This window comes from Portunus trituberculatus, chromosome 49 (genome assembly GCF_017591435.1).
Source record: "Portunus trituberculatus isolate SZX2019 chromosome 49, ASM1759143v1, whole genome shotgun sequence".
Classification (NCBI taxonomy): Eukaryota; Metazoa; Arthropoda; class Malacostraca; order Decapoda; family Portunidae; genus Portunus; species Portunus trituberculatus.
In genome coordinates, this window is record NC_059303.1 from 16,498,997 (window position 1) to 16,513,208 (window position 14,212).

The window sequence follows — 14,212 nt, forward strand, 5'->3', positions numbered from 1 at the left end:
GAAGGTTATGGTGAAGGCTTGCAGTGATCATCTCAAGTCACCCATTTCCGTATTTCATGTGTTCTGTTGTACCTGACACGTTCTCACCACACTTCTAAGACACACTATTATAAACTAGTTTTCTTTCTCTTATATACAATTTCTCAACAATATACATTTACCACAGTCACTCATACACTCTTCACACCCATGCACTTTATATTTCTGTACTTTCTACACTGACGATTTACAAGTACACACATGATACAAGAACATATTCGCATATCAATCATGTCATTCTTTTCATTAAGAAATATTAAGTATGTACGTTACGTTTTTGCAAAATTACATTAATCCGACCTGATCTGTTTTGATGAAAACCATTTGGCATCCACTAGCTCGCCTACATTCATTTACCGTGCCTTGGCAGATGCTGACGGTACGCCCTTCACCACTTACACGCTTACAAACCTACCCGTACGGGCGTGGGTGTTGGTGGAGGCGTGGGCAAGATATACGTGGTGTTAAACGCTTCTCCGATACCCTTTGCCTCTTGTCAGCTCGCTACACGTGCACACTGGCTTACGGCAAGACACACGCACCACACCCAAGGTAATGAGAGATAGCACTTTTGCAGAAGTCTCAGCCTCTAGGCTCATGCGCTCACCACCAGAGGATGTATATGACTGATCGAGTGTCACGTCAGAGACCGCCCGACTCTTCTTGAACGTTACGTCTCTATCACTTTCACTCAATTCAAGCTTACTTTGTGCTCTAGTCCCCCTTAGCTGAGACTACCTTGTATTCTCTTTACCTTGCCACACACCTACACATCTTAACGCCCTAATATCGCGTCGTGCCTCTCCCATGGTGCTTCCTTCAGACCACAGTCACGTGAGACTAGAAGTTTTCCGTGCTGGTGGAGCGAAGCCTCGAACAACTTCACTCTTTACAAATTACTAAAATTTAATGACTAAATTTATTTTACTCCAATAATCAAAACTCAGATAACCTAATCTTTCTTCTTCCCCTCCGAAAAAAAAAAAAAATCAAATCGGTTGAAAGACAATAATACACTAGTAATATCAAATTAAAATACTCGCATATGGACATTGGAACTCCAGGCTGCACATAAATACTCATTCCCACCCACACACGCCACGTTTACGCACATGAACGTCATCAAGACATGCACACAGCCTTCACGTACACACCAGCATGCACACGACCCACCTGGCAGTGTCTGATGGAAGATAAGGCGGAAAATAGACCCAGCCCGCTGCACCTCGTCCGCCCAGTCTGCCATCTTGTCTTGAGGGGACAGGGGTACCTAAATTTTATTGTTTGATATAATTTTTTTATTTCCATTATCTTCTTATTTTGGTCCTGTTTCTTATAAGATTATAATTATTAAATTTAAAAGGTGTTATTCGAGACTGGAATTTATGACTATCGACTACGAATATACAAACTATTATACATTTCAGCGGTGGACAAACGGTGTTTTTTGCAGATATCTCCTAAACGAATAGTTGGATGAGTATGATATTTCAACACACTACCTTGAACATCCGTTCGTAATTTATGGTTAACATACCACACTGCTATATGTGTTATGTGAGGAGTTTACTCGTGAAAAATAACACAAAGCCGACGAGTCATGTTGACGCATTCGAATGAAAGTGTGGCCCCCCCACACACCCACCCAAACCATTCCTAACCACTACTACGTCTCGGAAGTTCTCGCCCTATTTATCCTTCCTCTCCTCTCCCTAGCTCCTCGCCTCCCTCTCTCATGTGTCCCTCCCTACTTCTCCCACCACTGTATTTATACATTATAATGTTCTGTAAGTGTGTATGTATAGATATGATTATTAACGAGTATGGTACAATTTCATGAAGGCAAGAAGTGGTTCACGTTGATAATTACTGTACAACAGCACGTTTACGTGTAGTATATAGAAGGGCCATCTTTGCAGTCGTTATGGTCAACCATGTGAACATGATGTGCTGGAATTACCTGTGACCTGGACCTTCTACTGTTAGGAAAAGTTGATACTCTTATTGCGTACTGTCTACCTATTGATCATAAAAAGTGGTCCAGTTTATATATAATATTATTTTGTTGTTAGATACGTTGCTTATTATCCAGCTATACGGCCGTTAACAGCGGAATTAGCTATTGTTTTCACGGTCGTTTGACCCACTCTGGTTTTCATGTCCACATATACCAGCAATTGCATTAAATAATATTATTATGATATGTATGTACATAGTGACGTATGTAACTATTATACCTATACGTATGTAATTACAATAGGGAAAAAAAATCAAAGGTGGAAGGCTGATGGTGTGAATAGGGGGTGAAGAGGAAAGCGGGGAAGAGGGTCATGCGATACTGGGGTAGAGAAGGAGTGGTCTGGGGTTCTTCAGGGTGGTGGAGGGGTTAGACGAGTACCCCACACTCGTCCGATTCTGTATAACACCTTTGATATGATGATTGGATTAGGCGTAATATCACTCAGTAAACTCCTCACATAACACATATAGCACTGTGGTATGTTAACCATAAATTACGAACGGATGTTCAAGGTAGTGTGTTGAAATATAATACTCATCCAACGATTCGTTTAGGAGATATCTGCAAAAATCACCGTTTGTCCACCGCTGAAATGTATAGTAGATGTAATGATATTCCCTCTTTTGTTTTCTGTTTGCTTATCCTGCTCTTGTTTTGGGATGAATGGTGGAGCATAGATTGAAAAATTAAGCAGGAAATAAGTCTGGATTTTCAGAGTATCTTTGGGGCCCCTGCTGTCCAGACTAAATAAATAAATAAATAATACCCACGAGAACTGATAATAATAACTCTCTCTCTCTCTCTCTCTCTCTCTCTAGGTTAGTAACTACAGAAGGGGAATCAACTGCAGGACTTTTAATGAGATATATACATAAAGGATGATGGCCGCTGACAAGATATGTACAGAGGAGAGTGTCGGCCGCTATGTACAAGAATTAAGACAAGTCCCGGTGGTAAGAAGGTCGTGTGGGCGAAGACTAGCCTCGGGAACCTTAGAAAATAGGTAGTGGATGTCCAGTGATTGTGAGAAAGGAGGAGGGACACGTACAGTATGATTACCTGAAGTGTAGGAAGGGATATTTGTTGTAAAAAACTGCATGATTATAAATAGAAAATATTGAGTATAAGGGAATATAGTTTGAAGTAAGGACAGAACGCACGATTATTAATCTGAGAAATTACGAAAGAAGGAAATGAATTGAAAGAAGTGACACGATGACTGTAAGGAGATAAACATAACTAAGCTAGATGTTATGGAAAAGCAAATGACTGTAAGCATGAATCTGAAGAGTAAAGAGAGAAGTACCTAAATAAATGACGTGACTCTCAATATGACAATTAAAGAAGGCAAGAGCACAAATTCAAAGTGATCAATATAGCAAACAATATGGCAACCAATAATTAGAAAGACAAGGTGTAAAAAATAGGAAAGGGAATAGATGAGAGCATGAAAATGTTGTGATATATGAAAATAGGAAATTAGATACTCATTACTAACACCAACATATATATAAAAAAAAAAATACTTAACCAGGGAAACTGTTGAATAATTACAAGAACAGATAAGTTATAATAAAGAAAGAGACAGATGCAGTAAACGTTAACGATAGCAATACCACGAAAACATGAACTAGGAAAATACTTAACAGAAAAAAATAATGACTGGAATATCATTTAACAATTAATTAAAAGTAAATCGTTAGCTCATTAAGATAATACTGGTAAAGCAAAACTGTAACCATAGAGTAAGTATTGTAATCATAGCACGGTTTATAAACTAGAAATCACCTGAACATTAACGGTGTAACAACCAAAAGGAGTTACTCTCGTTAAGGTAATACTGTTGAGGTGACATTGTATTCATAGTGCCAGTAATAACGATTAGAAAGACGGGCATTAAATTAAAAACAACAGCAATAATAATAATAATAATAATAATAATAATAATAATAATAATAATAATAATAATAATAATAATAATAATAAAAAAAAATAATAATAATAATAACACCAACAATAAGTAATGAAAATTTTTTTTAATTATTTTGAAATGGGGGAGGTGACAGGTAAACAGATCACAAAGTAACACGTGTGTCTAAGCTCGCCATATATAACCACAATGAAACATACATTTGTTGAATAATTATTAGGACAAGAAATTATATCAACGTGAAAAAAAGGAATTAATGGGGAACTAAAGCAATCTATATTTCAACAACGCACGTGTCTCTTTAGCATAAATAATGAATATTATAATAATCATGACAATAGAGATTTGTTAAACATAAAATAAAATCGTACTGAAATACCGAGACAAGAACATGAACCATAATAGTAATGAAATAACAGATATTCTTAAGATAAATAGCAATTGTGTGTCCATTAAATACCGATCACATGTTAAAACTAGGACGAGAAATCATATTGTTACTTAAGAAAAACATCAGAGACACGTTACTCAACAACAAATATCACCAATACTATACAAATCAATGATATTTAACCTAACAAGGCAAATCATATCGGAACTTGAGAATCTAGTGATGAAAAACGATAAGAAAGAGGTCCCTTAACAATAGTAACAATAGTGACTCGCAATAATGACCGTCCTGGGGCGAAGACTGCTTGTTGTTGTTCCTGGCGGGAGAAAGTCAAGACGAACAAGCTAACAAACTAACCATCTTCAGGAATCACTCACACGCACCTTGTTTACCATTCTCTCCCCATCTTCTCTTACTTTTTGTCCACCTGGTAAAATGTTAACATGTGCATACGTAATCGCACTCACACACACACACACACACACACACACACACACACACACACACACACACACATATCCTGTCTTTAATTAGAATCAATCTCCCTCTCTCTCTCTCTCTCTCTCTCTCTCTCTCTCTGTCACCTGAATATAATAAGGCATATTAAGAATAGCATTACGACTACCACCACCACCACCTCGGCTTACCTGCGCCGCATGACGAGGTGACAAATAGAGTGACGGGTCAAGGTCATCAGGAATGGAAAGGTCAAGAGTGTATGAGGTCATGACACGCGTGACCTTTCAACTTAACGTCAGACAAATCACAATAAATTTTGGTGAGATGAATCAAATGATGCTTAATTGGTCCTTCAAAGTGGTGATACCTCATCCAATCGTGACCCAGTATGACCGACCACTCGTGACTAACTAAGAAGTCCACCTGGTCGCTGCTCAGGTAAGGAGAGGTGTAGAGAAAAATCCACAAGGTTACGTCACAGACAACCACGACAGATGAAACTGACACATGGCATTTTCTTTGCGTCACACAGCCGAGAGAAACACTTATAACCTCGCTACTTATGTACTTCTTTATTGACTCACTACACTTTCCTACGAGTATCAACATGAACTTACCTACTGCTTAGGAAGGACTGACGGGCTACTACAGGAGAGAGTAGCGATTAATTAACATCCTTAAACCAACACTTGTTTTTTTTTATATATTTTTTACTGTGTTTTTAATATAATATAACTTTGAATGACGAAAACGTGGAAAAATATATATAATGATAACATTGCATTGTGGTGATCCCAGTGTTTCCATTGATATATATATACTTGTTTTTCTTCTCCAAGTGGACACTGAGTGATTATTTCAATATATTGTGCATGTCTTTTTTTTTAGGGAAAGGGTTAAAGGTTATATTTTTTTTTTTCAAAGAGGAAGGAATGTTGAAACGCGTGGAGACGTTTCAAGGAAATTATAGAAAAAAAAAAACGCTTCATATTTTTGTACTAATTACATTTATATCCCCTTTTATTTTGGCACGTATGGCCTGATCTTGAATACTGGTGTGTGTGTGTGTGTGTGTGTGTGTGTTCGTGATAACCATAGTACACAGTAAATGAAAAGCAGACAAGAGAAATTTATACATGAAAAGAAGAAAAAACAAAGAAAAGAAAACGCACACATTAATTACCCGATTGCAAATAACTAACTAAGTCGTTTTACTTCGCTCTTTATCAATTCTTTCTAATTTTCTCCGTCGTTCTCTTTCGATAACGCTAATTAATTAAAAACGTTAAAATAAGTGGAACAGATGGGGAAAAACCTGGAATTTAGATAGGAAGAACCGTATGTGTGTGTGTGTGTGTGTGTGTGTGTGTGTGTGTGTGTGTGTGTGTGTGTGTGTGTGTGTGTGTGTGTGTGTGTGTGTGTGTGTGTAAATTGAGGGGTGTCACAAACTTATGAAGAGTTACAAATGAGTTTTTCAAAGAGAAACTCAATGTTTTAAGTAAAGTGTCAACCTGGAATGTGTGGAGAAAGTGTGAGGCGTCAGCTGATGGGCGTGTCTGGCAGGCCTTGGGTAGTCAGTCATAGGTGGCTGAGGTAAACAGTCAGCCAGTTCGTCATGTCACTGAGGACGTTAATCATTACAGTCTGTCAGTTTCTCATGTCATTACAAACATGTTGATTTTCATATTAATACTTTCAAATATTTGTCGTTTATTTGGCTCGTCAGTCAATGAGTGCGTCAGTCATTTCATTCAGCCAGATCGTCAATTCAGTAATATTACGTTGCTTTTCATATTCCCACTTGTCATTCAGTCTGTCAATGCGTCAGTCAGACATCAAGAGACAGACACTATACCTTTCTTATTTACAACCTGTTACAAAAAGTCATTCATTGTTGGTCAGCCCGTCAGCCAGCAAGTTAGTCAATCAGTCAGCCCATCACTCAGTCAGTCAATCGGTCAGTCCATCAGTCAGTCAGTCGATCGGTCAGTCCATTAATCAGTTAGTCAATGAGTGAGTCCATTAGTTGGCCAGTCAACCAGTGAGTCCATCAGTCAGTCAATCACTCAGCCAGTCAGTCAGTCAGTCAGTCAGTCAGTCAGTCAGTCAGTCAGTCAGTCAATCAATCAGTCAATCAATCAGTTAGTCAGTCACTCACTCAGTCAATCAGTCAGTCAATCACTCAGTCAATCAATCAGTCATTCAGTCAGTCAGTCAATCACTCAGTCAACCAATCAATCAATGAATCAGTCAGTCAGTCAGTCAGTCAATCAGTCAGTCAGTCAGTCAATCAGTCAGTCAGTCAGTCAATCAATCAGTCAGTCAGTCAGTCAGTCAGTCAATCAGTCCTGAAACAAATACAAGAAACCCTCCCTAGAATCAGCCACAAAACCCATATCACCTTCTTCAACACAAGAATCTCCACATCTTTTAACCTCTTAGCGAAAATAATACCTTCTTTAGGGCAAGATTCTGTCAACGCTACGATACGAAAATATATCACTATCTTGCCCTCGGACACACGGTCAGCTGATTGCCTGGCTGGACCAATCACCGAGCAGATCGTGGATGACGTCACAGGATGGGTGGAGGTGATTGGACAACTATTATAAAACTCTTCAACGACCATTTAGTTAAGTACTCTACTACGCAATCATCTACACGAGACTAAATCTACGTTAAATCTACGCTCTTATGATGTAGTAAATGTCTATTATGTCTATTCCTGCCTCACTAACATCAATGATCTCACCCTTTCTTGTAAACATCAATATTTCCATCCAGAAAAAAAAATATGTTGAAATGCTTAAAGCTACTGGTAATTTTTTCGACCAATGAGACTGCGAATATTTGTGACGTCATCAAGTACCAGCCAATGAACGAGTAGACTACAGGTGACGTCACGCAGTATCAGCCAGTCACGTGCTACTCGGTATACTGTTACTGGAGGAAAGGCTTTGAGGGTGACACTGAGAGGAGTTGAGGTTACGGTGTGTCTAAGTATCGTTACCTTTCCTACGTTATGAGTCTTATAAGTAGAAGCAGGTACACACTTCGTTTTGATTGTATACAACTACAATATACTCCTACGTGTGTGTGTGTGTGTGTGTGTGTGTGTGTGTGTGTGTGTGTGTGTGTGTGTAAACTACAAGTGTAAACTCTTTTTCTTAACAACATCAAGATACGAGAATTGAGATCACAAGGTTGGAATTGAAAGCAACGAGTCTAACTGAGCGATACAAAACCTGTGGAACTAAGGGAGTGTCTTTCAACTGAGGTCATGAGGAGGGAGTGTTGTGTGACTGTGATGTGACCTTGCTAACCATTCTACCGCTATCCTAGGTCACATGAGGTCAGGTCAGGTCAGCAAAGGAATCACAGGTACAGAGATTGGTGTCCTGAAGTTCATGACTGTAATGTTTTTTTTTTTTTTTCCAGTCCTGTTCACAAAATTTGGAGTAATGACTAACGAAAAAAATTGGCAGACTAAACAAAAGAAATCGGAAAACAAATGCGTCACAACGGGAGAAATATTTACTCATTAAGAGATCAGTAACGCAATTTTCTCCTTCCCTTCCAATAACAAAATACGTCAATTTCTTACGGATTATAGAAAACTGCCGTATCAAACCAAAGAAAACGAGTAGTACTGGTTTTCCATTGGGAGACTGAACTGTTTAGCATGTTAGTGGGAACGTAGAAAGAAAACATAGCTACGGAATACGGAATTTCGATGCATACGTGAGGGCGTTAGGCGACCCAATCTTGACAGACGAAAGAAACAAGAAAAACCCGGAAAAAAAAATAGAATTCGTGACTGGTTTGGGGGGGATGAATTATATTCTGAGCATCAGTGAACTTAAGTAGACCTGAATTAAGGGAGTTTGATCTGGAATTAATAATGTCAGAGCTCATTGAAACCTACAATTAAACTGGACTGATTAAAGGATACATTTTGCTAAGTGTGACTGGACTGCACTTGACTAACTATGGATGGGGTTGAATCAGGACATTAGAGAACGAAAAGAACTGGATTTCTTAAGAAAGACTGGAGAAAACAATGTGAGCTGCAATGAACTACAGGCTTAGGAGAGGCTTAGAGGCGTAAATATACCAGTTTGGCTTAGGTAACATAAACTGGGGAAACCTCTTATTAACTGGACAAGAATAGGGATAGGATGCAGCAGAATAATTACGCTGATATGAGTAAAAATGTTGGTTGGGAGGAGATTGGAATGGTGTAGTTGGAGTGCTGTGAGTAGGATATTGAATGGAGAAGACTGGGATGGACTGTAGGTGGGGAAGTACATGTACTGAGGTGTGTTTGACTGGCTCTACAGGAGACTGGGGTGGACTAGATTAAGTTAGGTAACAAATCACTAAGTAGTATTATGGCTTATGTTATGTTTTGCGTTCAGTGACGTTATCGATACTGTCTTTCCGATACTGGATTGCAGCACAGACGGAGTGTAGGAGATAATGTTATGCTAAATGGATGAAATGGTTTTGGTGAATTCTATAAAGACATCAGCTAAAACACACACACACACACACACACACACACACACACACACACGTGGAGTAGCTCATCATGCAAATTACCTCTGTATAAACTGGATGTGACTGCAATGATCGTTCGGTTGTTTGAAGCAATAAAAGTGCTTCACTTCACGCTCCAATGAACCCTCTAAAGGTTCATGGAAACTGTTACTGACGCGCTTCACTTTTACGTTTCGTTCTCAAAGCAATTTTTTTTTTCGAATAACGTTTATTCTCTCTCTCTCTCTCTCTCTCTCTCTCTCTCTCTCTCTCTCTCTCTATTCATTTTAATCAAATTTTCTTTCTACTCTATTTTTTCCATGTTAATCACATTTCTCGTATTAATATTCAGCCTATTTTTGACACCCTGTTATCATTTTTTGGTCCCAACCATAATTCACCTCCTCATTCACGTGAATTTATTTTCTTTTTATATAATGAATTCCTAAATATGTATATGTGGGCAAGTTTTTTTTTTTCTGCTTTGAAGGTCGGTGGTGACGTCAACGAGAAATGTATGCCACTCACAAAGAAATCTTCAGTGAATAGTGTATCTTTGTTATTGGTGAGGTTAAATTGCACACACACACACACACACACACACACACACACACACACACACACACACACACACACACAGCTCTCATCTAGCTTTTCTCCCTTGTTCTCCACCCATCCACACAACATTCACATGACTCAATAACACATTTCTATCACCTTCTACGTCATATTTTTTTTTTTTTGCCTATCCTTCCTATCGCTCTCCTCTGCGTCACATCCAGTTTTTGCGGAGTATCGCCTGGAGACACACGCCACACACACACACACACACACACACACACACACACACACACACACACACACACATAGGGCACGTCACCACCTTCCTGCCTGGGTGGTGATGATACTGAGCGTCGGTCGCTTGCGTCAGGAGGGAGACTAAAATAAATATAAGGTAATAAATGCCTCAATATAACATAAAACTAACATACAGTAAAGTTGGAACCTCGTGCCCGCCGCCGCCGTCTGGCACTTCCAGCCCCCGAGAGCTTGGAACGAAGCAGTAAGTCAACACACAGTGAAATATTCCTCAAACACAAGCGGAAGCAAACACATTTACAGAGTTTCGATGTGAACTTATTGGTTGTAATGGGGTGGTGGTGTTCTCGAGTTTGAGCAACGGCGCGCACACATCTCCCTCATGACCCAGGAACACACTGACCCTCACACCGACGCCAGTATCTTCTTATACACGTGGAGGAGCTGCAGGAATTCACGACCCACTGACATGTAACACTATGGACTAGAGACAGAACACTATGGTAGTATTAAAAAATAGACACAGCTCTCGATATACTCTAATATACATCATTTATATATATTTATATTTATAATAATAGAACTCTTCTATGTATACTCTTACAAAGGAAGATTATGCATAAATATTTCATCAAATGTTTCTCAATAATAAATTTTTTTCTTATCTCTCTTTCCTCATAAAACTAGAATGCATTTTTCTTGCTTAACTTAATGATTACACGTAAACATTTTTGTTCTCTCGGGAAAGTGTAAGCGTTACTCTCCATCTGTTCAACCCTGCCTGCTTTCTCGGGGCATAAAAGTGTTATTCCCGAAAGAACGCGAAGACCATGCACAACAAGTACGAAGGGAGAGAAGAACTAAAGAGCTACTACAGCTTTATCTGCTTCCTTCCTTCCTTCCTTCCTTCCTTCATCGCAACGAGACTAGAACGGTGCAGCCCAGCGTCACTGCAGCTGGACAATACTGTGACTGACTAAGACTAGAACCGTGCGTCAATTTTGGCACTGGGACGACGCACTGCTCTCTCTCTCTCTCTCTCTCTCTCTCTCTCTCTCTCTCTCTCTCTCTCTCTCGTAAACACACGCATACATACACACAGCTTCTTTTTTGTGTTTTCTTTCGCGTTTTCATTTATTTTCGTTCACGTTCGTCACACGTTCTCAAAAAATCTTGTTGAAAATAGTGTCCTTTCACTTTTATTTTGTTTCGTTGTCAGCAAACACGTTATTTCCAGCATCTTTACCGTCTATTCTTCTTCTTTCATTTTTTTTCTACGCCTTCTTTCTTCGTTCCTCTTCTTCGTAGCTTCGTAGTCTTCACTGCGCACGCGGATGAAAAATGAATGACCATCACAGGCATTCTTCCCTTCACGATTCACTCTTCTGCACTTTTCCATCCCCTCTTATCTGGCATATAACATATTTTTCTTGCATAAATTTGCCTCGCTGGCCTCGATCTTCCCCTCAGCAGATGTGTATTCCCTTGCTTGCTTTCCCGGAGATATTTTTCTTGATTTGTTTTTCTGGTAAGTCTTCAGTCGGGACCCAGTGGCAATATGGCTGGTGTCTTTCAAGCATCAGATAAACAAGAACTTCTGCTACGGCAAGACTTCTTCAGAAACACCAGAAAATTTCTACATCTTTCCGTTCGTTTCCCCGTCAAGGCCAAGTATCTCTCTCTCTCTCTCTCTCTCTCTCTCTCTCTCTCTCTCTCTCTCTCTTGGTTTCGCATCCTCTTTCCGTAGTTTTCTTTTCATGTTTTTCCTCTCTCGTTTTCTCCTTCAAGTGATGCACGTATAGGAGAGTTGAGGTTGTGTTTCCGTGTTGCGGTGGGGGTTGGAGGAGTGTTCGTTCTCAAGTTTGTGTTGGCTCCGTGACGGTCAATATACAAACTTCAAATCAACGTCACTTTAAAACTTCCTTACTTTTAACGCTCTTTGCTCACTTCTTCATGTTGTGACTTGCTACTCTTCCTGCTCCTCCTTCTCCTTCTGTTCTTCCTCTTCTTTTTCCTCCCTTGATCCTCTGTTTCTGAGAAGAGGAAGAGGAGGAGGAGGAGGAGGAGGATCAAATGCCACATGATACCGAAAAATCTTGTTTCTTTTTCGGATCACTTTCAAGAATTTATATATTTTTTCTTATTCTTCTTGTTTCTCTCTCTTATTTTCTTTTTATCTCTCTTTCTCCTTATTAGTTAAGTGTATACGTGGCCGCTGTAGACAGATGTATGGTGATGGTGGTGATAATGATGATGATGATGATGATGATGATGATGACGATGGTGATGATGGTGAACAGTAAACACTATTACCTGCAGTGATGGTGTTCTTATCAGTTACTGTGTGTGGTAATGGTGATATGATGGTGATGTTGTGATGATGCAACGACTAGAACTGTGATGGTGATGATGATGATGGTAAGATTAAGATGTTGTTGTCGTTGGTGGTGATTGTGATAATGATGATGATGGTGATGGTGATGATGATGATGGTGATGATGATGGTGATGATGATGATGGTGATGATGATGGTGATGATGATGATGATGATGATGATGATGGCGACAAGGCATTCATAAACGATGATCATCAACATGGATTCTTTTGGTCATTAGCGTAGCAATGAAATGCGATGAATAAGAACCCATAAAAAAAAAAATAATAATAAATAAATAATAATAATAATAATAATAATAATAATAAACAAATAACAAATAACCAACCATCAAATATTACACAAGTCCACCATCGCATTTAAATCCCCCCTAAAACAAAGAAAACGGAATTCACCTTGAGGAACTAGGTAACTGTCTGACGGCGACGCTGAAGAGGTAAAAGAAAATGGACAGCAAGCACCTCCCACTCCCAGCAGAAGGCGTCACTGCACTGTGTGGTGATGGCGGTGGTGTTCATCCAGGGGACACAACGGCACAGCGGCGCAAACAGAGGGCGACTTGTGCCGTGCCTTATCTCAAAACAACGATACTTCTTTATGAATGCTGTTGTTGTTGTCTGCATCTGGCGGGGAGATCGGAGTCGTGGTCGTAGCCGTAGTAGTAGTAGTAGTAGTAGTAGTAGTAGGGGTGGTAGTCGTAGTGGTGGTGTCATCGTTAGTAGTGGTGGTGTCGGCGGCGTCAGTGATGGTGGTGGGGTCTTCAGGGATACAAGTACTGGAGGGGGACGAGGCATCATTACCAGGTGACTTTTCAGGGAAGAGTTGGTATGGTTTGTCTTCCCCTCGCATCTCGCACACTACATTGGTCAGAGCCATGATGTAGTTCTTGGCTAACGTTAGTGTTTCGATCTTGGACAGCTTCCTCTCTCTCTTGACGTGTGGAATGACCTCCCTCAGTGCCTGCAACGGGGAGAGAGGCGTCAGGTAATCTATATTGGGACATTGGACATTAGCAGGTTGCTTCACTAAAGGACCAAAAATTGAGACTAACTTAATGGGTTCACATCTCAGTGCTTGTAGCACTGAGAAAATTTGTTTGAATAATAGAATAGGAGTTTGAGAGATAAAGGCAATGGTGAATAAAAGGTAAAGAAAGATAAGGAGGAATATAACGAATATTACGATTATTACTGACGGATAACCTGGAAATACGTGTGTTTGAGCTAATAATGGAAGTATGAGAGACTGAGACAATAGACAGTAAAAGGTAGAGAGATCAGAAATATTAGAAAACCTAGATAAGTAATGACTGATTATTCGGGAACATGTGTGTTTGAATAATGAATACCAGTTTGAGAGACAGAGTTACTTATTAAAGAGAGTGAAATTATTGAGCCTTAGTTCCCTGCACACATCTGTCTTTTATTGTATTAATGATCACAATACATTTTCCTTTGCCTGGAGTGAGTATAATAATTTCAAAGGTAAAACATGCACCTGTTACAATCTAATTAACACAATGCATACTGTATGTACAAACAGAATCAGATATAGACGATTCAGTTTGGAATATAATGATAATAACAGTAATAATAATAGCAATAACAATACTACTACTAC

General features: G+C 39.4%; 1 protein-coding gene across 2 annotated transcripts in view; it reads right to left on the reverse strand.

Moving 5' to 3' along the window:
• Positions 1-9,963: 9,963 nt before the first annotated feature.
• Positions 9,964-14,212, reverse strand: part of LOC123499392 (protein dimmed-like) — a 212,374-nt gene continuing 208,125 nt past the window's right edge. For both annotated transcript variants that reach the window (XM_045247333.1, XM_045247334.1), the window contains one exon: positions 9,964-13,552. In XM_045247333.1, the coding sequence (XP_045103268.1) occupies positions 13,169-13,552 (384 nt within the window). In that variant the 3' untranslated portion in view covers positions 9,964-13,168. The remainder of the gene's footprint in view (positions 13,553-14,212) is intronic.